The sequence below is a fragment of the Sinocyclocheilus grahami genome, unplaced genomic scaffold, assembly GCF_001515645.1.
Source record: "Sinocyclocheilus grahami isolate Dianchi unplaced genomic scaffold, SAMN03320097.WGS_v1.1 scaffold441.1, whole genome shotgun sequence".
NCBI classification, from domain to species: domain Eukaryota; kingdom Metazoa; phylum Chordata; class Actinopteri; order Cypriniformes; family Cyprinidae; genus Sinocyclocheilus; species Sinocyclocheilus grahami.
Genome location: NW_015505620.1, coordinates 207862 through 234339, shown reverse-complemented (window position 1 = coordinate 234339; position 26478 = coordinate 207862). Strand labels below are relative to the sequence as shown.

Here is a 26478-nt window from a genome sequence, read left to right as displayed (position 1 = left end):
ATCGGCAGTCATACAAGAGTCTGGGGTTATGATGACGTGGTATATTTGTTTAAAAAGAAAGTTTATCCCGGAATACCGAATTCAAGTCTGAAGATGATTCCCTTTATTTAGCTAACAATACAGATTCATTAAATATTCTAAATGAGTGCAGTTTGATGTGAGGCTAGGTGATAAACAATATCATATCGAGATTGCAAGACAATTTGTCGACGATGATCAGCTCTGAACATTTTTACTTGATATGGATTAATCTAACAGCATAAGTAAACAGCCAGTGCATGACGTTAATAAGTCTGCATGTTCTACGCTTATTCACTCAAACTTAAACACACGTGACACTCACTGTGTTTTCAGCATCTGCTGTCTCAGTATATGAGGACATGAGAGGCACTTCACAAGCTTTTTAACCTTTTGTTTGAGAAAAACTACCATCAAATACACAATACAAACCACCAAAATAAAAGTTTGGTTTAACTTGAAGAAATTATGACACAAATATATTACTCTTCTATGCTACAAAAATGTACTTCTCAAAGTAATAATAATAATATTATTAAGGAATATCATACAACTAAATAATTTTTTCATCCATGTGTTAATTTACACAGTTCTCTTATGTAGTGTCTTATTTGACTAATATTAATAATAATAATATAAAAGGAACGCTTTATTGTTCATTTGATATACATTTTAAAAGATTAAATTGTTTGTTTTCTTTCTTTCTTTTTTTTTATTTTATTTGACATTTTTGATCATAAAAGTCAGAATCCAGAAAAAAATTAAATGGAGAACACAGAATTGAAGGAAAAATAAAATGGATTTCATGAGCCCCTGAATTACAAGGTAGCTTACTCTGTGGCGTTTTATTGTGTTCAAACAAGTTACGTTTATATTCATTCTCAAGGCCTCACAAACATATGGAAAGCATTTATTTCCCCATTAATGGTAAATGAATATTGTGATAAATATCACTATCATATAACGTATGTGATAAACATTGATTAATATTTTTGGCCGTATCGTCCAGCCCTAGTTTGATGTTCACCTCTGATGTCATTTGTGTTTCTGCTCAGGAGTCTGTTGGCACGAGGAGCGCACCTGTTGGTGACGCCTCTAGAGTGATCGGTCCAGCGTCTCCAGCTAAGAGCACAGAGCGTGTGACCTCAGAGGAGCAGAAGGTGGTGAAACTCAAACCCCAGGCCCTCACCAACATCTCGTTAGAGCCCGTCAGCACCATGTCCCCCCCGCCCGCCAAACGACTCGCCCTGTCCGCCAAGAAGGTCAGTCCTACCAGCTCCATCCACCCTCGTTTCATCTGCTGCTGGTTTGTGTGTTCGCTTTCCCATGTTTGTCCACTTCATTCCTCATAGATGTACTGGTGTTGAAAAAGACTTCCTTTAAAACCTGGAGCTCTGAGATTTTGCTCACACTGGCCAATATTAATCCTGTAATAATAATGATGATAATACGTTTACTTCTTTCAGCTCATGTCTGTTTTGTCGGTTCGCAGTCTGCACTGCTGTCCTTTTTAAAAAAAAAAATTTGATCGGTCCAGCGTCTCCAGCTAAGAGCACAGAGCGTGTGACCTCAGAGGAGCAGAAGGTGGTGAAACTCAAACCCCAGGCCCTCACCAACATCTCGTTAGAGCCCGTCAGCACCATGTCCCCCCCGCCCGCCAAACGACTCGCCCTGTCCGCCAAGAAGGTCAGTCCTACCAGCTCCATCCACCCTCGTTTCATCTGCTGCTGGTTTGTGTGTTCGCTTTCCCATGTTTGTCCACTTCATTCCTCATAGATGTACTGGTGTTGAACAAGGCTTCCTTTAAAACCTGGAGCTCTGAGATTTTGCTCACACTGGCCGATATTAATCCTGTAATAATAATGATGATAATACATTTACTACTTTCAGCTCATGTCTGTTTTGTCGGTTCGCAGTCTGCACTGCTGTCCTTTTTAAAAAAAAAAATTTTTTTTTCCTAACAACTTCTAATTCTTCTCTGCTACACTTTCTTTTTTCCTTCCCCCTTCCTGCTTTTTTCTTTCTTTTTTTTCTGTTTGGTCTTGATTTCTTCCCCATATGGGTCCCTTTGTCATTGTCACGTTTCATGGCTATGTTTTTTTTTATTTTATATTTTTTTTAGACCACAAAGTTTTTATTTATGTCAATAACTGCAGGCCAGTCCCTGGCAGAGCCCGAGCAGCAGCACTGAGGCTCCGCCCCCTTCATCTCTTCATCTGTCCAGTGACCCCAAACACCACCTCAGCCGGGCCTCATCCCACCCGCACCACAGGTACTCCCTCGCTCTGAAGTTCAGAGCAGATTCACTTTAAGTTTGACTTTCCTTTTCAGTGTGTAAAATCAGTCATGAATCGAGTCTTCTGAATGCTTTACATCAGGGATCTCCAGCCCTGCTCTTGGAGATATACCGTCCTGCAGACTTCAGTTCAAACCCTTGATAATTACAACCTTGTTCAATCTTTTTTTTTTTGCCTTTAAAAGAGTGTTCCTAATTGGTTACTATTTGTTCCATTTCGGTTAGGATTTAGTTTATTCATGCATATCACTATAATCTTTAATTAAAAAGATTAAAATGATAGTTCACCAAAAATTTAAAAAGTAGGTCGCAATTTCCATTTCATGCTGACTTTAATGAAAGTCGGAAAAACTCCCACTGACTTGCATTAAAGTCATAGTGAAAGTGAAGTAGCGACAGATCTTTTCTACCATATTGTGATGTATATCAGATTGTAACAAAAAATTGTAAGTATGACATTTTTGATAAATTTGCAGACTTCAGTTCAAACCCTTGATAATTACAACCTTGTTCAATCTTTTTTTTTTGCCTTTAAAAGAGTGTTCCTAATTGGTTACTATTTGTTCCATTTCAGTTAGGATTTAGTTTATTCATGCATATCACTATAATCTTTAATTAAAAAGATTAAAATGATAGTTCACCAAAAATTGAAAAAGTAGGTCGCAATTTCCATTTCATGCTGACTTTAATGAAAGTCAGAAAAACTCCCACTGACTTGCATTAAAGTCATAGTGAAAGTGAAGTAGCGACAGATCTTTTCTACCATATTGTGATGTATATCAGATTGTAACAAAAAATTGTAAGTATGACATTTTTGATAAATGTAGGTCAAAAAAACGTTAAAACGTGCATGGATGAATTGTTTGCGATAAGATTGTTAACATGCTTTTAGAAAATAATTAGTGTGAATTTCATGCTGACTTGTGAAGTTACAAAAAGCAGAAATAAATTACTCCAAAAATAATTTATCTACAAAACAATATTTGATTGGAGCCCGTATGTTATGTTTGATCTAAATTACAGTAATTAAGTTAAATGATTTAAAGGACTAGTTCACATACAAAAGAAAAATTGTTCACCCTCATGTTGTTCCAAATCCATACGATGTTTGTTCTTCTGTGATTTAATAAACATCTATGAATATGAGTAAATTCAGTACAGTGGCAGTACATAGTGATGCTGTTTGACATCGCACTTAAAAGCTGTTGCTTTGATTTTTACAACCTGTTTTTTAAAGGGGTCATATAATGCTGCTAGAAAAGAACATTTTGTGTATTTGGTGTAATGAAATGTTTATGCGGTTTAAGGTTCAAAAAACAAATTTTTTTCCACATACTGTACATTGTTTCTCTTCTATGCCCCCCGTTCTGAAACGCGTAAATTTTTGCATCTGCATGTTTGGTTTGAACTGTTCTGGAACAGTGTTGTAAATACAACTTAAAGGGTTAGTTCACCCAAAAATTACTCGCCCTCAAGTCATCCTAGATGTATATGACTTTCTTCTTTCAGACGAATCCAGTCGGGAGTTATATTAAAAATTGTCTTTGATCTTTCAAGCTGTTTCATGGCACTCAGCGGGTGTTGCATGCATCAGTCCAAAAGCAGTTAAATAAAAAGCACCCATCCATAAAAAAGTGTCTCACATGGCTCCAGGGGGTGAACAAAGGCCTTCTGTAGCGAGTCGATGCGTTTTTGTAAGAAAAATATCCATATTCAAAACGTAATAATCACTTTAATCTAGCTTGCGCCAACAGGCCTACACGGAAGCAGCTCCAGGAGCATGACGTATGAGTTCAGCGTTGCGCATGCGCCGGTGAGTCTCGGGAAAACCAGCGTTCGTTAACAGGAGCAAACTACTTTAGCAAAGGAAAACCAGTCTCCTCTATATCGAAATACTCCGACATTCTTCTTTACAAATCCTCGTTTTGTACTTCTAATATGTAACTGTTGTTTTGTTTTGATCTCTCCCCTGCGCTTCTGCGTTCGTCACTTCTGAGCGGTGCATACGCAAAGCCGACCTCCATACGTCATCCGCCTGGAACTGCTTCCGTGTACAACTGTTGGCGCAAGCTACATTAAAGGGATTATTACGTTTTGAATATGGATATTTTTCTTACAAAAACGCATCGATTCGTTCGTTACAGGAGGCCTTTGTTCACCACCTGGAGCCATGTGAGATACTTTTTTTTTTATGGATGGGCACTTTTTATTTAACTTCTTTTGAACTTATGCATGCAACACCAGCCGAGTGGCATTAAACAGCTTGAAAGATCAAAGACAATTTTTAATATAACTCCGACTGGATTTGTCTGAAAGAAGAAAGTCATATACACCTAGGATGACATGAGGGTGAATAATTTATGGGCTAATTTTCATTTTTGGGTGAACTAACCCTTTAACCACTGATTTCTAGTTGTGTCCTCTTTTGGAAGACCAAACTTAAGTAGTTTCGCTTTCACAATGAAACACAGCGGCTCCACGACATGGCGGCGGCGGCAACAATACTACAGCGAGAATCAAAGTTACGCCGCCTTTCTTTGCGTGAACATTTGGGCGGTGTTATGCAAATCTTCCCACACAGTGATGTAGACATGTGGGGGCGTGTTTAAACGAGGCGTTTTAAGAGGGCATTGACGTGTCTTAACTTTTATAAAGAATATCTCTTTGGGTTTGAGAATTTAGTTTTTGCAACGTTAGTGATCTTATCTATTCACGAACAGCTTGTAACACTCCAAAGAGAAAGGACAACTTGAAATCACATCATATGACCCCTTTAAGGGATTTTGAGAGTAAAGTTGCGGTGTCTGCCATTTTCTTTCTTGAGATAAAAAAATCATAAAGGTTTGGAAAGACATGAGTTAATGATTATACAAATGTTCAGATATTATGTGTGAACCATCTCTTTATAACCTTGACAAACCCCTAAAAAGAGTTGTTGTTGTTTTTTTTGTGCTTCCGCAAAAACACATTATTATTATTAGGCATATGCAGGCAACACTTTTTTATAAAACTGATACATTTCCCAAATTGGTTGGTAGTGCCGCGACTGCAGAGAGACATATCATTATATCTGTTCTTATTTTACTATCGACTTGGTATCAAATTACATCTCGCATCTCTACTCCTAAAAATGAAAATGTTTGTCTTTTGCGCAGATTTTCAAATTCGGGAATTTCTGATTCTCATTCTCTCAACCTGCAATCTCCACCTCCGACTCGCCTTCCTAAAGAAAGTCCCCTTAAACGGCCCTCTTCCACTCTGGAGCTGCCTGCTCATGCTCTCTCTCCACAGAACAATGGCGTTAAGCCCCAGCCGCCCAGTACACCTAGACCAATCCAGAGCCAGAACCAGTCAGCCTCAACTACGGGACTACCCCAGGTGCTCACCAGTCCCACTCTAAAAAAGAAGAAAAAGAAACTAAAACGACGACATTTGGAAGTCGAGCAGGATGCCCCTACAGCCTCGCCCCCAGAAGAACCCAAGCCAAGTACTGAAATCAGGAAGAAGAAAAAAAAGAAGAGGAAGTGGGAACAAGAGGCCATTGGTCTTGAGGGACAGAGAGAGTGTGTACAGTCCCATTTTGAGCCCTATCAGGATGAGGACTGGTGTCTTGGAGAAACTTGGAGTATCATCTCAGAAGCCAAAGTAAAGGAGTTTGAGTCATCTAAAGTGGCAGAGAATTGTGAGACCAAACCTCAGTCAGTGCCTCCGATTGGCCAGCCAGAGACAGACCCCATCCCGAAGAAGAAAAAGAAGCACAAACTCACAGACCAGCTGGAAGAGCTCAGCAATGGAGTCACCGTTTCAAAGTGGTAAGTTGTTTGGTTTTTTTTATGCGTAAAGTCAGCACCAATATTAAAAAGTTACAATGGGTGCTAAATAAATGCATAATGTTAACCTTACAACTTCATTCAGTTTCACTGGCAAATGGCTTATTCTTTTCTTCCAGTGCTGTTGTAAAAGAGGTTGGCAGTGCAAATGCGATGACTGAATACCTTGGAGAGACCAAGAAGAAAAAGAAAAAGAGAAAACAAAAACACTTCAGAGAAGAGGAGGAGAGACCAGGGGATGAAGAACAACTTCAAGAGACCAATGGAGTCGAGTCTCCTCGTCAGATGAGCAATAAGGGCAAGCAGAAACTTGGTAAACCCAGCACAGGTATTATATACACAGAACATCCATAACTATTCACAACAAATTAGACTGAATTGTGTTCCAGTCAAATAAACTGTACAGCAGAGTTTATGGCTTTGGGTGCAATTCTTGGTGTGTATCAAAATCTGACATCATAGCTCCGAGTTAAAACTTTTGGCATTTTCTGTTACAGCTGCAGTGATCGTTTGGGACAGCCAGGTTCAGGATGGCTACAAGCGTGACCAGAATCATCAAGAAGCAGATGGCGTGTCGAGGAAAGGCCCGTGCTCTGCTCCTATGGGCTGGGATGGCAAGAAAAGCTGTGATGTAGTCGAGGAGCTCCTCAAGAACTCCTCAGATAAAGCTTATGGAACTGAGGGTGAGTCAACTGAACCCTGTGCACAAAACCTCTCCGTTTCCTGGAGAAGTGGAGTTGCTCAAATTTAGGTTCAAGCAATTCTGAACTTGTTCTTTAGGCATTTCGAATGAAAATGGACAATTTCTGTTTCTGACAGAACACAATTGGTAGTTGAATTATTACATTTTACATTTTTTGGTTTACGGGAAGCACAGCTTTAAGAAGGAAAAGTGAATTAAGATTAACCATATGACTTCAAAAGCTCTTAAAGTTCTCACCCGCACCTAATATGCTTGAATTCTTACCGTGACCTGAAATATCGACAGTGTCTTGAATAATTTCATTCATCAGTCCTCAGTTGGGAAGGAGATCCGTCGGCCATCAGCAGAGACGCCATAGAGGATGCACGCTATGCCCAAAACCAGACTGTCATTGACGAGTGGGACAGGGAGTTTGACTGTGGAAAAGTGAGGACTTTAACTTTAACCTCTCATTATTTTTTCAAAATTCATTTTTTCACATGCGGTGCTTAAATTTATTAGACCATATTTATTGACTGTAATTGGGCATCTAAAACAATAGTATTGTGCTTTACAATTTTTTTCTGCCTTTCTTATAAAACAGTAAATTCTAAAAATGCATGGATTTCAAAAATAATTATATTTTAGCATTATAAATACTACTGTGACTAAAGAGCTTACACATACTGGTGGAATAACAATTACAGAAACATAAAAAATTATTTTGGTAATCACTAATAATAGGTGGTTTAGGGCGGCTATGGCCCACACCTTACACACACACACACACACACACACACACACACACACACACACACATATATTAGTGTTATATGCAAAGTCATTTAATTTCTTTCCTCTTGAATAGATAAAGAAAATGAAAAAATACAAAAAGGAGAAGAGGAGGAATGCAAATGTCTTCCAGAAGATCCAAGAGCATCGTAACTTGTGGTCAGTCACGCCGGGAGGCAGGAGGAGCAGTCTGGGGTTTCACCACTGAAAGGTACTTTGACACCTTTGTTTCCTCCCTAGTTCAAATAATAAACACTTGTTCTATGCCAGGTTACAGAAGTACTAAACAATTATCCATCCTTTCTAGCATACACCGAAATCAGACATTTAAACTTAATTTTTTTTTTCTTCAATAGATTTTTACTGTGTTTTTCTTCTAATAAACATTTGTAATACACTTGGTTAAAATATGGCTCATCCAGTGGCCTCTCAGCTTGGCCAGTCACACAAAATTATCACGTTTTGGTGACGCTAAAGACACCGGTAACGTCTACTGCATCACTGATGTCATCACACCAGTTTTAGAGGTCAAGAAAAGATTTGTGCTCCAAAATAAAGACTCCATCAGTAAATAATATGCAGGTTTAGGTGGTTTATAATTGAAAGGTCTTTATTCAGAGCAAATGAAATAAACAAGGCCTATCTCGATTATTAAATAGTTGTTTGAATGTGTTTGTGAAAAATTGTGATAAAATTCCAAAATACTGTGATAAAATTCCATTCACATTCTGCTGTTCAAATATTGAAATTTGTATTAAAAATAAGTGAACATGAAGTATCTTTTTCCTTTAGACTTCTGTTTTGTGAAGAACAGTATCAGTCAGCTTGAAATGAATTGGTGCATCCATAATTTTGTCATTTTTGGCTACATGTCCCTATTTAAAACACTCTTTACCTAAAGGGATAGTTCACCCAAAAATGGATTGTGACCATCACATTGTAGGTGATGTAGGTGACCGTTTCTTCAGTAGAACACAAATGAAGATGTTTAACTCGAACAGTTACAGTCTGTCAGTCATATAATGGAAGTGAATGGGAATCACGGCTTTGAGAGTCAAAAAAAACATACACAAACAAAACTAAATTAAACCCTGCGGCTCGTGACGATACATTGATGTGTAAAGACACGAAACGATCGGTCTGTGCAAGAAACTGAACAGTATTTATATCGTTTTTTTTACCAATGATTGCAATGATTCACGCAATGAAAAAATTCCGAACTGTCCTGAGCGTGTTCTCAACAGCCGGCGCGTGATGCGTCGTCGTCGTCTTGGTTTACGGCGGATCGCAGACTTGTAAGTGCATTACCACCACCTATCTCTCAACTCCAGCTGTCGAGAACGCGCTCAGGACAGTTTGGACATTGCGGTGAATCAAAGGTGTAAAAACGATATAAATACTGTTCAGTTTCTTGCACAGACCGATCGTTTCGAGTCTTTACGCATCAATGTATCGTCACGAGCCGCAGGGTTTGATTTGGTTTTGTTTGTGTATGTTTTTTTTGACTCTCAAAGCCGTGATTCCCATTCACCTCCATTATATGACTGACAGACTGCAACGGTTTGAGTTCAAAACCTTCGTCTGTGTTCTACTGAAGAAACAAAGTCACCTACATCTTGGATGCCCTGGGGGTAAGCAGATAAACATCACATTTTCATTTTTGGGTGAACTATCCCTTTAAACTTTTACAATTACTTTTTTTTATTTTTTTTTTTATTTATTTATTTTTTATCAATTGTAATTTGGAGAATAAAAATGCTCAGTTTTTATAACAAGCAGTTTCACTGTCTTATTGCAGTTTTGAAATGTGGATCCCGATCGCGTGTCCTGACCAGACCAGTTACTTTACTGGATCAGAAGCAGTCGGATTTGTCTCAGATTCTTCTGAAGAACACAAGTCCGCCCAGAGTGCAGCAGTACTGTGAAATAAAGCGATGGGGCTGAGGTCACCGCCTGAAATCCAAAATATACGCCAGTAATGGTGCCCTTATGATCTTAGGATCATAGGAAATAGGACAAACTGTAGTTTTGACCTTTGATCTCAATTATTCTTATTGTCATAAGAACAAATGTTTACCAGGGCCAGTTTTATCTTGGCAAGACTACACAACTTGGCGAGCATTGGGGCTGTAATGGCCAGTGAGGGAAAACTACATAATCTGGGGTCTTTTATTAGGAGGAGAATCCTCAAACTTTCTGAAAACAGGGCAAAATGAAGCCCCTTCCACCAACGTTTTTACACAATTAATCTGACTCGACAAATAACATCACTGTTCCCATTATGCGACTTTTGTTCACTAAATTATTACGCTTTTTCATATTTGAGCTGGATATTATTAGGCACTTATTTCCTGAATGGATCATCTAATTCCTTGCCTCTGTTGGAGGCAAGTTTTAGTTTGCCAGAGACCCATTGCAATACAGTTATTGCTTGTGATTGTATATTTTCAGGTCTTGCCTGCTTGAATACTAGCTCATCCTTCTCAAACTCACCTTTGCAGTGTTTTGTTTTTGTCCCATAGGAATACATACTGTACGCATTTTAAAGGGAAATGAGTCTCTTGTGACATTTTCTGCAGTTTCTATAAGGTATCTCTTCAGATTTCCCAACACGCCACAATTTTCAGTCAAACGGCGTGGTGTTTTATGCACAGTGCTGCATACAACAATGCAATACATTTCATCCATGTGAGCTAAAACATAAAAAAAAACATGGGCCTTAACACAAAACACTGTGTTTTTGCCAGGAGGGCTGAATTAGTGTGTCACATCCTGTATCTCTTTTCTACTCTCTATGCAACTACAGCAATCCCATGGATGCTCTGTGAAGAGGTCAGTCCAGGGAAAAACTAGACAAAAGCTGGTCCAAATATCATCTCTGTGAGCTGTAAACGCCCTGTCCGTTCCATGTCTGTTAGCAGTGCTATTATACATTGGGTCAAAATGATGTACATGCTTATCCACTGAAGAGCCATCATAGGAGTAAACCAATGTTGAAGCTTTCCTTTTTAGGACATTGTACAGTCTACCTTGTGCTCTCTGTGCCCCCTCCAGTCATTCTTGTTGTTAAAAACCATCCCCTCACGAATCCTTGGGTTTTAGAAAAGTTGCCTTGATTTAATTTTTATTGCAAATTATACTTATTAAAACGTGTTAAATGCACATTGCTAATGTATTTAAGGTTTGTGGAATTGTAAATGGGAAATTTTATTAACCAGTAGATGTCTTTTGAAAGGCTGCTCTGAAGTCTTGTTCAGGACCCAGATGCGTTCTGTAGGATGTCTGTATTCTCTTAGAAATTTACTTCAGATAGGTTATTTTCAAAAAGCCTGAAAGCTGAAGAACACAAGAGTGTCTTTGTCATATTTGAATCGATGGTTCTGTACCTAATACCTTTTCTGAAAAAGAGAAGTCATTCAGTATTGCAAATACATAAATATAGATATACTGGTGCAATAAAGTTGTGATTTTTGTGAAAGGCTTGTTTTCAGGTTTTCTTTTCCCCCGCATATTTTTAAGGTAATAAACAGAAAATGTGAGTTTGGATGTTTCTCACACAAAACTAGTGCATGGTTTCAGAAGATTATAGAGTTCAAGGTGCGCAGACTTCATGCAAGAGCCTTTAAAGTTCCATTGCACACATACTGTTGTTGGTTAACAAATTAAACTACATTTGAATAAAAGTCCTTTTGTTGAAAAATAGTGTAAATCACTTTCAAACTATGAATATCCCACTATGTGTTTAGATTATTTTAATGGTGGATTTTCTGGGTCTGAAACAAGGGTATTATATGTAAATGTATGTATTATGTATATGTGTGTTTGTATATGTATGCATGTATGAGTGTGTGCAGAGCACACAAGAGCTAGAATTTATTATAATGCAGTTCAACTATTTGCAAACAATGTTCTTTTTGTTTTATATGCACACATTCACTCTTAATATGCAGAAAACGGTTTCAGTAATGTTTTGTCATGTTTGAAAGAATTACATTTTCATTTGAAAATCAAAATGGCAACATTTGACAAAACATTGGAGTAGTTTGTCACTAAGTTACTGTCATTCTTTTAACATTTCTATTGTAAAACAGTTGACATAGGCTTATTAAATGTTTAGCTAGCTTAAATGTTACCGTGAACACTTTCACCGTTAAAACTGAAGCTCCGTGCTGGAACGTTTGCCCGCTGAGGTGGACCAGCCTAAAAATGTAACGTTTTACAATTTTGTCATCCAAGATCATCTTTTTGGGAGCTTTTTGATTCGGCCTGGACTTGGACTTGAATGAGCTGGACTTGAGTCAGAGTCTGGTCTTAAGTCTGTCTCAGGTCCGAGTGGAAGACCAGGGCCCGTATTTATCAAGCTTCTCGAAGTGCCATTTTAATCTTAAGTGCTGAGAATTCATTACATTTACTCCTACTTTCAAACTTAAGTATAAAAGCAAGTTATCACATTTCTTAAAGCTAAGAATCACTCTTACTCTCCCAGTTATTTAAGACCGCTCGAGAGGTCTCTCAAGTGGTTAGGAGTTGCCAGTAGGGGCTTGTGATGGCGCTGAGGAGACAGAGACGTGCGCAAATCTTTCAGGAGAGGAAGAATGTTCTTGAAATGTTTGACGACGAGCAGTTAATAAAACAGTTACATTTCGTCAGTTATTCAAACAGAAACGAGCAAATAATATTTACATTACCAAAGAACATCATAACTGACTTCAGTCTAACGCGAGTCTTGTATGCTCTTTAAAAATACTCCCGTTATAATCAGTGAAGCTACCTACACTGTATCATGAATAAATCTCTTACCCCTTATTTACACTGCACACGTCTGCGGCGCGTTACGGCTCGGACACCGGAGCTGATCCCGGCTACTCGCCAGCAGCGCTGCAGCAAGTTTCTGAAGCGGCTCTCTGCGCTGCATCACTAAAGATAGGCGCCTATATTTTTGACAGATAATAATAATAATCGTCTTGCTGTCGTCAAAGAAATCAGCAACAGGCGATATCTCTGATTATCGTCGATACACGATACTATCGTCTACCGGCACAACCCTAAATTGAAGGTTGTGATGACGATTCGTTTCCTTACCATAATGTATTCTTTTGAAAATTCTTTGTCAAATGTGTGTTGCATGTAAACTCCTATTAGGAATTGAACCATTCAATGTGAATTTATCTGAGAATATTCTTAAATAAGTAAATCTATTCAGTGATTGGTCCATGCGTATTTCGTCATCCAAAATCCCCGTTTGTGGCACAGCAAAGTGTTGTGAATCAACTCTAAGACTGACACAAGATTTAGACCAGGGGTGTCCAAACTCGGTCCTGGAGGGTCGGTGTCCAGAAGAGTCCAACCCCAATTAAACACACCTGAACCAGATAATCAAGCTCTCACTAGGCATATTAGAAACTTAAAGGCAGGTGTGTTGAGGCAAGTTGGAGCTAAACTCTGCTGGACAGCGGCCCTCCAGGACCGAGTTTGGGCAGCCCTGATTTAGACCTACACTTCGCTTAAATTACGACTGAGATGCTTGATAGCTAACTTTTAAGCGCAGCTTTGAGCCAAAAAGTTTTTTTTTACACTTAGGTCAATTCTTAGCAACATTCTTGAGAGTAATTCTCAGAGGCTTGATAAATACGGGCCAATATTTATAAGAGTATCAGGACCGAGCAGGGGGGTATTCCAAAAAGCAGGTTATGTGATATACCTGGGTATGTTTGAGGATACGCGAGCGGATAACCTCAGCTTTCGGTTCCAAAATCGGAGGTTACTTTCAGGGTATGTAAGTAGCCATAGTAACTTGCTCTCTGGAGATAACCTGCTCCGAAGCGGATTATGTTCCAGGGTTAGTTCACTTAAGCACACGTGTGATCTACTGACGAGCCTTCATTATATAATATTGCAATATGTAATATATTTGTATGATATGTTAATGATGAAGCGCTAATATAAGAAATAAGGTAATATATTATTCTAATATGGTTATATTTATTTTATTGGCATATTCAGTGGTGTGAAAAAGTGTTGGCCCCCTTCCTGATTTCTTTGGTCCTATTTAAGAGATTTCTTGATTGCGAACAGGTGTGGCAGTAATCAGACCTGGGTGAGGCTAGAGAAACTGAACTCAGGTGTGATAAACCACAGTTTTAACAGGGGGGCAAACACTTCTTCACACAGGGCCATGTAGTTTTGGATTTTGTTTTCCCTTAATAATAAAAACCATCATTTAAAAACTGCATGTTGTGTTATCTTTGACTAATATTTAAATTAGTTTGATCTGAAACATTAAAGTGTGAGAAACATTAAAAAAAAAAAGAAATCAGGAAGGGGGCCAACACTTTCTCACACCACTGTATAACAGTTATCTGTATAAATTATAAAACACTATGACAAGGTAATATTTAATTTATTATATGTATTTATTGCATTTTATGTTATCATCTCACACATGGATCGGCATTTTCTATAATGTCTAAATTCTAAATCAAAATACATATCTGCTATGACTTAATATACTTTAATTAGCATTAAACAAATAATATCATTCATATTCTCAAGGATTAAAGATTAAACGGACAAAAATAAAAATGATTGCACAACCATCAATTAGGTGGCGATATGCACTAAGCATGTAAACGACCATTGAACAAAAGAAGAAAGAAACGGCATGGTGCGCTTTTTCTTAGCGTCCGTTTCCATAGTGACTCATCGATTCGTGGCTCTGTTGAGAATGTCTTGCGTCTTAACCAGGATTATACTTGGAGTTGAATGAACTTACTCCCGGATGCGTTTTTGTAACCACATACCTCGAGTAAGCAAGGTTTGGGGTTAATCAATCGAAAGTTCAGGGTTTAGCTGACGGTAAGTTAACCGTGCTTTCTGGAATACACCCTTGGTCTTGACTAGTCATAGAAAATATGGTCTTGGACTCAGATTTGAGTCAGAGTCCAGTCTTGTCCAGACTCGAGTACTACAACACTGCTACAAAATAGTTGCATTACCTTATAGTAATTATTTCATAAGCTGATTTCTTAAATGTCAACATTACTGTCAGATAGTCCTATAGAACATACAAAACAGCTTTCTCTTGACCATGTGATCAGCATGCAGGGATCTTATCAGAAAGTGCCTGGCTTGTAAAGCAACCGACAGGCTGACTATAGAGGAGGTTTTACAGTATCAGTGGTTCACAGAAATGGTTCGCTTTGAAACTGTTTAATCGAAGAGAAAGAATGAAGGTGTCAGGACTGAAGCAGAAAAGAAACCAGCTGCACGTGACCTCAGATTTCATTGACACCATCAAAACCAGGAGTCAGAGCACAGCTTTCTCAATTACAGGTAATGTTGTTCAAGATATTAATTTGATTTGAATCATACGGCCATGGCACAGAAGATGCTTTTGAATGTGGTGTCTGCTGAAAAGACATGATCACAACAAGATCAATGAAGTTGTGGTGCCTGACCTTTTGGAAATTCTAGAAGATGAAGACAAGACGCAAATTAATAAGCAAAAAGTCAGTCCCTGCTCCCCTCACGAATCAAGGCATTGGCAGGCCTTTACCAAATTATTTATGCCGCGCTGCACAGATGCACTGTTTTCGTTCAAATCAAAGCGTAAATACACGTAGAAAACGTATCCTTGTGTCGCGACAGAAGAGCGTACGCTGCTTACGTTCAGCGGATATTCTCCAAAATGGTGATGCGGAGAGACACAGAGGAGACGAATTGTTGAATAAAGTCGTTATATTTGTTTTCTTCGCATACAAAAAGTATTCTCGTCGCTTCATAACGTTACAGTTGAACCACTGATGGCAGATGGACTATTTTGACGATGTCTTTCATGCTTTTCTGGGCCTTGACAGTGTTATTTACTTGGCAGTCAATGGGACAGTCACAAGCCTCCTGGATTTCATCCAAAATATCTAGAATTGTGTTCCGAAGACGAACTAATCTTTTACGGGTTTGGAAAGTTCCCTTTGCGTGTGAAACTCTTTCCGCAGTCGTGACACGTCAAAGGGCTTTTCTTTTTAGGAATTTTCATGTGACACAAAAGGTTTCCGTTAGTGTAAAACTCTGAGCCTGAGGGCAGGTGAAGGATTTTTTGACTTGTGTTCTGTTTTGTGAGGATTATTTTTATTCTGGAAGTCACTAAGAGATTGTTCTCCATTTATGAAATAATGAGGCGTCTGATACTGATGTTTCTCCTCCACTTCATTCAGCTCTTCACGTTCTACTTTCACCACTTTTATGTCTAAAATGAACAGAATTATGATAATGTCATATTAAGAGGGACGATATGAAACAAAAGGAAACGTTCTCTTTTTATAGTGAAAACTACAGGAGCTGAATGTTTTTATATGATTAATGTGTGTTTTACTGAGGTTCAGTGTTGGGAAGGTTACTTTGGAAATGTGATAGGTTACAGATTACAAGTTACCCTATTTAAAATGTAATAAGTAGTGTAACTATTTCAATTACTTTATTAATGTAACTGATTACATTTGATTACTTTTCTAAATTTCTAATGAATGTTTTCAACTGGTAATCACTTTCAAACGTTTAAAGCAGGCAGTGTTAACCTTACTGTAGCACTCAACACTGATTACTATCAGAAATCCTTCATCACTTGAATTAAGATGAATATAATTTAATTTTAAAAGCACAGCCACCACAAAATCAGACTTTAGCAGCTCTTGACTTCAGCCACCAAATGAACTGGTGAACTGCTTGATTTATTTTTTCTCAGCGGTCAGTGCTGGGTTAGTTACTCGAATGCAATATATTACTCATTACTAGTTACTCCTTTCAAAAGTAATATTGTTACTTTACTTGTTACTTTCTGGCAACAGTAATTATTTACACTAGTAATACATTACTACATTAATTTTTCTTCACGCCCCACAGAAGATGTAACTGTGTATCATCCACAAAAAATTCATAATTTCACCAAAATCCACATTGGATCGCAGTCAGAAGTTATTACAAACACTCAATAGTGGTGATATTAGTGACATTCAAGTAGAAGTGTTGTATTAATCTCATTAATTGTCATGTGTAGCTTGAAGCTAATTGTAATTTCTCCATTACCCATATACGATTATATTTCATTATGTATTTTATCAAATCTTTGTAAGAAACGGTTTAATTTTCCTAAAAGATGTTTAATTATAGTAATATAATGTACCACGTGCTGATCAGAGGGATGTGGGTGGGATGTAGGCTAATGGCAGAGTAAAGTAAAGCCACAACTTACACAACAGTGCTCAGATCATCTTTTTTCCTGACAAAATCAATATAATGCAATATTTCTATCTGCTGAATGTAAGCTTTTCCATATACCAAGCTTGCCTGCTGCACTGGGGATATCACATGCATGTGCGAGTCGTGAAAATTATGAAAATAAATCTAGGAATTATTTGATTGTTGGATTTTAAATCAGCGGGGTTGCGGCATCAAAAGTAACTAAGTAACTAAGCTGTTTTATGGATGGTAACTAATATTATTACTGAAATCTTATTAGTAATTAGTTACACTACTAGTGATTGATAGTGACATTCAAGTAGAAGTGTTGTATTAATCTCATTAATTGTCATGTGTAGCTTGAAGCTAATTGTAATTTCTCCATTACCCATATACGATTATATTTCATTATGTATTTTATCAAATCTTTGTAAGAAACGGTTTAATTTTCCTAAAAGATGTTTAATTATAGTAATATAATGTACCACGTGCTGATCAGAGGGATGTGGGTGGGATGTAGGCTAATGGCAGAGTAAAGTAAAGCCACAACTTACACAACAGTGCTCAGATCATCTTTTTTCCTGACAAAATCAATATAATGCAATATTTCTATCTGCTGAATGTAAGCTTTTCCATATACCAAGCTTGCCTGCTGCACTGGGGATATCACATGCATGTGCGAGTCGTGAAAATTATGAAAATAAATCTAGGAATTATTTGATTGTTGGATTTTAAATCAGCGGGGTTGCGGCATCAAAAGTAACTAAGTAACTAAGCTGTTTTATGGATGGTAACTAATATTATTACTGAAATCTTATTAGTAATTAGTTACACTACTAGTTACTACAAAAAGTTATATTATTACAGTAACTAAAATACTAGTAACTAGTTACTACCCAATATTGGCGGGCAATAACACCAACCTATTTGCTCGTCGTTATCTTCAGCTTTCGTTGTGCACTCATCAAGACTAACGCTATCTTCATAACCCATATCTTCACTCTCCTCTTTAATGAAATCCATCTTTACAGCAGTATCTTGCACAGATTTCAGTCGCTTTACGTGGACTTATTCATGCTCGTTTGGAAGCGAAAGTTTGTCCCCTGTTGAAAAAACCAGTATATGCTGGTTAGGTATGTTTTGACGCTGGGATGCTGGTCCTTTGCTGGTTTAAACTGGTCCTTTGCTGGTTTATGCTGGTCCTTTGCTGGTTTATGCTGGTTCTTTGCTGGTTTAAGCTGGTCCTTTGCTGGTTTATGCTGGTTCTTTGCTGGTTTAAGCTGGTCCTTTGCTGGTTTATGCTGGTTCTTTGCTGGTTTAAGCTGGTCCTTTGCTGGTTTATGCTGGTTCTTTGCTGGTTTAAGCTGGTCCTTTGCTGGTTTATGCTGGTTCTTTGCTGGTTTAAGCTGGTCCTTTGCTGGTTTATGCTGGTTCTTTGCTGGTTTAAGCTGGTCCTTTGCTGGTTTATGCTGGTTCTTTGCTGGTTTAAGCTGGTCCTTTGCTGGTTTATGCTGGTTCTTTGCTGGTTTAAGCTGGTCCTTTGCTGGTTTATGCTGGTTCTTTGCTGGTTTAAGCTGGTCCTTTGCTGGTTTATGCTGGTTCTTTGCTGGTTTAAGCTGGTCCTTTGCTGGTTTATGCTGGTTCTTTGCTGGTTTAAGCTGGTCCTTTGCTGGTTTATGCTGGTCCTTTGCTGGTCCTTTGCTGGTTTATGCTGGTCCTTTGTCAGCACATGCAAAAGGACCAGCTTAAACCAGCAAAGGACCAGCATAAACCAGCAAAGGACCAGCATAAACCAGCAAAGGACCAGCTTAAACCAGCATCCCAGCGTCAAAACATACCTAACCAGCATATGCTGGTTTTTTCAACAGGGTCGCCTTACAATAATGAGACTATTCCCAGCATTTTTGGCACTGAATCTTTATAGTTTTTTGTAATGCGGATCTCCATTCGAATACTGGACACTCCTGCTGGATGTTCTTCGTCTTTTGAGTTACTGGCAGAATGAGCGCCATATACATATACCGCCACCTACTGTTTATTAATGCTATATGCAGAATATCTATATTGCAGCTTGTAATATAGATATATTTTTCTCTACCATTTTTTTCCTGACTGTTAAACACAAACTAGTCTCACTGCAACAGCTTGTGTATTACAGCTCTATCAAATTCAGCAATATGACTGAGAAAACTTTATTTACTTTGTTTCTACTTCATGTTTTATATGGTATGTTAACGTGCGACTTTTTACATTTTTAATCGGAAGAATTTTACTCCCCATGACGAAGGAAAAGAGCTCATTATTTGTGGCTTCAGTCAGTTTCTCGCGAGAAGCGTTTGTTTCCTAGCAACCATAAAATCGCATGTGAAACAAACCGATCACTGCTGTATAGTACATAATAACTGACATTTATTATGAATGTGTGGCATTTAGTTAAGTTTGATTGATTGATTTATTTGTCTGTTTGTTTGTTTTCAAACGATTAATTGTAGCTTATTAGAAACCGGTAAAAGCCGTTAGCTATAAAGGAATTAGTAGGTCAAACTTTCTTAAAGGGGTCATATGATGCGATTTCATTTTGTCCTTTCTCTTTTGAGTGTTACAAGCTCTTGGTGCATAAAGAAGATCTGTAAAGTTGCAAAGACTAAAGTCTCAAATCCAAATAGATATTCTTTATAAAAGTTAAGAGTTAACCACGCCTACCTAAAACGCCTCGTTCTAACACACCCCCACATGTCTACCTCACTATGTGGGAAGACCACCCAAATGTTCACACAAAGAAAGAAGGCATAACTTTTATTCTCGCTGTAGTATTGTTGCTGCCGTCAATGTCGTGAAGACGCTGTGGGCTTCGTTGTGAAAGTGAAACTACTTTGTTTGGTCTTCCAAAAATGGACACGACTAGAAATCAGTGGTTAAGTTGTATTTACAACACCGTTCCAGAACACTTCAACCCAAATATTCAGATGTGTGCAGCACATTTTATGGAGGACTGTGTCCTGATCCTGGGAGAGTAGACTACAATGCCGGCTGTTCTGACTCACAGACTGTAAGTAAGTTTTTTATATTTAAAGAGATTTTATATTTTTTATATTTAAAGCGGGTTTTTTGAGCAGTGTAGAGTAGGCTTGTTGTTTGTCATTTCTCCGATCACAAATGCAGACATGGTTTTATGTTTACGCGGCGCGATGCGATGTCTTGTATCTACCGGATACAAGACAGTATAAGTCATTATAATGCGTAATTATGTCCCCACTGGATGAAACGAATGTCTCGTTTATAATGGGTTTTCATGTTTTTGAATCATCGCTCCGGCCTGACAGGGCATCGTCACAGTATGGTGAGGGGCGTAACATTTCCGTCACACGCTTGAGGTATTCAGCCAATCACAACGCACTGGATAGCTGGCCAATCACAGCACACCTCGCTTTTCAGACCGATGAGCTTTGTAAAAATCGACGCGTTTCAGAAAGGCGGGGCATAGAGGAGAAACAATAATGTACAGTATGTGGAAAATAATGTGTTTTTTAAACCTTAAAACGCATAAACATTTCATTACACCAAATACACAAAATAATGTTATTTTTAGCAACATCATATGACCCCTTTAACTCACTGGGTTTTGTGTAACGGTCTTGAAGACCCGTTTGTAGACCAATTCGACTTATGTTAAAACCTACTAAGTTAACTAACTGATACATATATTAACTTATATTAGCCAAAACAGTTAACATTCATTTAAAATTTTGGAAAATCAATTCTACGGTAAAGTTTACGACCAAACAAATGGGCTATATACAGTGGGTACGGAAAGTATTCAGACCCCCTTAAATTTTTCACTCTTTGTTATATTGCAGCCATTTGCTAAAATCATTTAAGTTAATTTTTTTCCTCATTAATGTACACACAGCACCCCATATTGACAGAAAAACACAGAATTGTTGACATTATTGCAGATTTATTAAAAAAGAAAAACTGAAATATCACATGGTCCTAAGTATTCAGACCCTTTGCTCAGTATTTAGTAGAAGCACCCTTTTGATCTAATACAGCCAAGAGTCTTTTTGGGAAAGATGCAACAAGTTTTTCACACCTGGATTTGGGGATCCTCTGCCATTCCTCCAAGTTGCAGATCCTCTCCAGTTCTGTCAGGTTGGATGGTAAACATTGGTGGACAGCCATTTTTAGGTCTATCCAGAGATGCTCAATTGGGTTTAAGTCAGGGCCCTGGCTGGGCCATTCAAGAACAGTCACAGAGTTGTGGTGAAGCCACTCCTTCGTTATTTTAGCTCTGTGCTTAGGGTCATTGTCTTATTGGAAGGTAAACCTTCGGCCCAGTCTGAGGTCCGGAGCACTCTGGAGAAGGTTTTCGTCCAGGATATCCCTGTACTTGGCCGCATTCATCTTTCCCTCGATTGCAACCAGTCATCCTGTCCCTGCAGCTGAAAAACACCCCCACAGCATGATGCTGCCACCACCATGCTTCACTGTTGGGACTGTACTGGACAGGTGATGAGCAGTGCCTGGTTTTCTCCACACATACCGCTTAGAATTAAGGCCAAAAAGTTCTATCTTGGTCTCATCAGACCAGAGAATCTTATTTCTCACCATCTTGGAGTCCTTCAGGTGTTTTTTTAGCAAACTCCATGTGGGCTTTCATGTGTCTTGTCTTGCATTCTTAGGACCATGTGATATTTCAGTTTTGAAATGTTGACAAAAATGTCAACAATTCTGTGTTTTTCTGTCAATATGGGGTGCTGTGTGTACATTAATGAGGAAAAAAAATTAACTTAAATGATTTTAGCAAATGGCTGCAATATAACAAAGAGTGAAAAATTTAAGGGGGTCTGAAAACTTTCCGTACCCACTGTATGTTATCTATAAACCGAGATGGGCACAAATACATGAAAATGTATTTAAAATAGGCTACAAATACAAAATACTGTGTGGAAAAATTTATTTAAATACAAATACAAAATACTGCGTGGAAAAATAATTTTCCATCCATTTAGATGACATGGTTTTAACATAAATGAATAAACTCAAATGTGATTCACATGCGTCAGTCATATGTGAATGAAACGGGTAAGATTTATGTAATAGTTCACTGCAAAGTCTCTCGTGTTAAACGTGTTACCACACTACAGAGTGTTAAAGGAGCATTGAAGCAGTGTTGGAGTTAATGAGATAATTATGTGATGATTGACCAATAATTATGAACAGCTGCTGTTAACAAGCAGAATCACCGAAGGAAAGAGAAACACAAGAACTACAACTGACTTCAGCCACAGCCTTAGATGAAATCAACTGAAATAAAAGACATTAAATCTCTCGAGATCTCAGCAGAGGAGGATTAAACAACTCTACAAACAGCATTACCAGCTTCACTTATTACTAACCAGACTGACTTTATTTCTGTCAGACGACTACAGAAGCTCTTATTGAGAATTAACAGAGGTTTAGATGTTGATGTTTTATTGTTTTGTTTGAAATCACCATCATGGAGATCAGTGTTTCCTTTTTTTGTAACTATTGGTGCGTTCAAGTCATATCGGATAGATCGTATTTACGAGTTGAACGCACATGAACGCCACCACAAAGTCGTTATTACGAGTGGGAAACTCAACATTTTCTTTAAGCCCCGAGTTTCCGAGTTGGGGGCGTGTCAATGAGAAACATAGCTGACAGTACATTTTTGTTTAAATTGATAGTTTAGTTGTCCTATAAACTTAAATTGGTCATGTTCTTGTTATGCAGCTAGTTAATGAAATCCAAGTAAAAAAATGCTATCATAACACACCTGATGTGAATTATTTGCTCTTCATTTTCTATAAGCGGAGTTAACAGATCCTGTTGTATTTTCTTGTAATTTATTAAAAGAAGGTACACCGCCATCTTGTGCAGACTAAACTGACTTGACGTCGTAATTACGACTTGTCAACTCGTAAGTACGAACGTCCCAGGAGGACTTGAACGCAGCATATGTACATGGTTATGTCATCATCAAACCATGATTATATTCTCTTGGCTTTTCTGACTGTATTAAATGTGTTTTTATTAACACAGTCTCGGAGCCAAAGAAAAAGCTAACGTGAAAACAGTAAGGTAGAAAAAAAAAGAGCAGCACACAGCAACTCATAACAAAAAATGCTGCACTAACCAATAAATTAGCAGCAGAATCACTAAACACATCACAAGATAAACATATTTATACCATAATCTGGTTGAATGCTTGAATCTGATTGGTCAGAGGTTGCACGACTCAAATAGTAGCTCTGGTTAATATTAAAGTGCGTTTTCTAACATTTAAAATTGTATGGTTTCTATAGGAACCACCAATACACACTTTATTGTACAGAGGACGAGCCACATCAATCTAAGTTTAATTACTAAAGACCGTTTAACAAAGTAAAATTTGTAATCATTGATGTAGAGGCATTTAACTATTATGGATAACGTTTTATTTGTAAGGGCGTTTATTAGTAACAGTAGGTTTATCAGCTCAGGAAAGTCTTGAGGTCAGTGGAGTTTGCACTTTTTGGTTTCTAAGGTAAAAAAGGCTGTTTTTTGAGAGCGAGAGAAATGAGGCTAGTACAGGAATTACTGTTTATCGCGGCGAGAACAAGAAGTAACTTGTGTCTTAAACTTTCCGCAGCATTAAATCTAACTACCAACTGTTAAAATGTTCACACGTTAATACATTATACACTGTAAACATTTGCAAAAGATTGCAATGTGTCAGGTCACTCCTGGACTCAAGCTCCATTTCCCATCAGACATCGTGGCCTTCAAACATGGCCTCCATGGACGCCAACTCCCAGCACACACTTGCGATCATACTGATTAGTCACACCTGTTTCCAAATACACATTTACTCACAGCCACAGTTTAAAAGGACTTTGATTCATTCAGCTCACTGCGAAGTATATGCTCAGTTGCTTTTTTCTCTGTGCTTTACCAAGCTTTTGTATCCTTGTTTGCTTTTGATCTCGACCCATTTTTTGTACTTTGTACTCGATTCTAGCCGGTCCTACGATATTCTGTTTGTTCACCGCCTGACCGTTTGTCCATCCTTCATTACATGACACACTGGTATACACAAGTAACACACTTCGGGGTCCAGGCGGCACTTAAGGGGTGGTCACACTGCACTTTTCGCTCCATTGACTTCCATTCATACGCATGCGAATGCGTAAGACCGGAAACGCAAAGTTCAAACGTTCCAAAGTTCAAGTTTGGTGAACTCTGACCTGCGAATTCGCATCACTTGAAGACGTGTGACCAGTAGAAGATCAATACGTCACTGCATGACCTCTCTGTACAGAAATTCACAAATGGAGGAAGCTCTAATTTTAGCCGTAGCGCAGTGTCCTATTTTATATAATACATCTTTAAAAGATGATAAAAATCAAATAAAAAAAGAAGCTGCATGATTTGCGGTGTCAATGGAAACAGGAACAGACGATATATATATATAGAGAGAGTACAATATAATTACTATACACAAGTGTATTATTATTAAATTACTTAATGTTGTTCATTATTTTATATTTATATTTTCAGACTCATTTTAAAATTAATTTTGCACACCACAGGAATTTATAAAATGACCTATTTAAAGGGAAAAACCTACAGCACTTAAAGCACAGCACTTAAAAATGTAATATATATATGTACAGTCAAACCAAAATTGATTCAGATACCTTGAACATTTCATTCATTGATACAGTTTATTCACTATAGTTTAAAAAAATGGTAATAAAATATGACAGAGTTATCAGCTCAGGAAAGTCTTGAGGTCAGTGGAGTTTGCACTTTTTGGTTTCTAAGGTAAAAAAGGCTGTTTTTTGAGAGCGAGAGAAATGAGGCTAGTACAGGAATTACTGTTTATCGCGGCGAGAACAAGAAGTAACTTGTGTCTTAAACTTTCCGCAGCATTAAATCTAACTACCAACTGTTAAAATGTTCACACGTTAATACATTATACACTGTAAACATTTGCAAAAGATTGCAATGTGTCAGGTCACTCCTGGACTCAAGCTCCATTTCCCATCAGACATCGTGGCCTTCAAACATGGCCTCCATGGACGCCAACTCCCAGCACACACTTGCGATCATACTGATTAGTCACACCTGTTTCCAAATACACATTTACTCACAGCCACAGTTTAAAAGGACTTTGATTCATTCAGCTCACTGCGAAGTATATGCTCAGTTGCTTTTTTCTCTGTGCTTTACCAAGCTTTTGTATCCTTGTTTGCTTTTGATCTCGACCCATTTTTTGTACTTTGTACTCGATTCTAGCCGGTCCTACGATATTCTGTTTGTTCACCGCCTGACCGTTTGTCCATCCTTCATTACATGACACACTGGTATACACAAGTAACACACTTCGGGGTCCAGGCGGCACTTAAGGGGTGGTCACACTGCACTTTTCGCTCCATTGACTTCCATTCATACGCATGCGAATGCGTAAGACCGGAAACGCAAAGTTCAAACGTTCCAAAGTTCAAGTTTGGTGAACTCTGACCTGCGAATTCGCATCACGTGAAGACGTGTGACCAGTAGAAGATCGATACGTCACTGCGTGACCCCTATACAGAAATTCAAAAATGGAGGAAGCGCTAATTTTAGCCATAGCGCAGCATCCTATTTTATATAATACATCTTTAAAAGATTATAAAAATCAAATAAAAAAAGAAGCTGCATTGTTTGCGGTGTCAATGGAAACAGGAACAGACGATATATATATATAGAGAGAGAGTACAATATAATTACTATACACAAGTGTATTATTATTAAATTACTTAATGTTGTTCATTATTTTATATTTATATTTTCAGACTCATTTTAAAATTAATTTTGCACACCACAGGAATTTATAAAATGACCTATTTAAAGGGAAAAACCTACAGCACTTAAAGCACAGCACTTAAAAATGTAATATATATATGTACAGTCAAACCAAAATTGATTCAGATACCTTGAACATTTCATTCATTGATACAGTTTATTCACTATAGTTTAAAAAAATGGTAATAAAATATGACAGAGCCGAAAGTACTTCTTGTGGCGAGCCTCATCCACTCTCCCCGCTCATTCCGAGTCTGTAGAATAGGGTGAACCCACAGCCTTCTCCTTTCCAGACGCTTTTGACGCCGTCGCAAAAGACACAGTACAAGCACATCGGAATCCATGTTGTGATAACTGAGGGGAAACCTTGGCGCGTGATGTCATATCCTGCTCCCGCCCATATTCGCAGCGGCGTCTGAACAAATTTTGCACGTTCAAAGTGTTTTTCAAGAGTGTTACAAGCTCTTGGTGCATAAAGAAGACCTGTAAAGTTGCAAAGACTAAAGTCTCAAATCCAAAGATATATTCTTTATAAAGGTTAAGAGTCAACCACGCCTACCTAAAACGGCTCGTTCTAACACACCCCCACATAGCTATGTCACGATGTGGAAATATTAGCATAATGCAGCCCAAATGTGCACGCAAAGAAAGAAGGCGTGGTTTCAGGAACGCAGTAGTGTTGAAGCAGCATGTCAGGGAGACGGTGTGTTTCAGTGCGAAAGCAAAAGCACTTTATTTGGCCTTCCGGAAGTAGATGCAATTAGGAATCATTG

At 38.1% G+C, this 26478-nt stretch overlaps 1 protein-coding gene across 3 annotated transcripts in view; it reads left to right on the top strand.

Moving 5' to 3' along the window:
- usp36 (ubiquitin specific peptidase 36) overlaps positions 1–10953 on the top strand; it is a 28126-nt gene extending 17173 nt beyond the window's left edge. For 2 of the 3 annotated variants that reach the window (XM_016233946.1, XM_016233944.1), the window contains 8 exons: positions 1074–1280; positions 2175–2290; positions 5470–6126; positions 6264–6472; positions 6642–6827; positions 7158–7273; positions 7695–7829; positions 9417–10953. In XM_016233946.1, coding sequence (XP_016089432.1) covers positions 1074–1280; positions 2175–2290; positions 5470–6126; positions 6264–6472; positions 6642–6827; positions 7158–7273; positions 7695–7826 — 1623 coding nt within the window. In that variant the 3' untranslated portion in view covers positions 7827–7829; positions 9417–10953. The remainder of the gene's footprint in view (positions 1–1073; positions 1281–2174; positions 2291–5469; positions 6127–6263; positions 6473–6641; positions 6828–7157; positions 7274–7694; positions 7830–9416) is intronic. The other variant, XM_016233945.1, reaches the window with a different exon arrangement.
- Positions 10954–26478: the final 15525 nt, after the last annotated feature.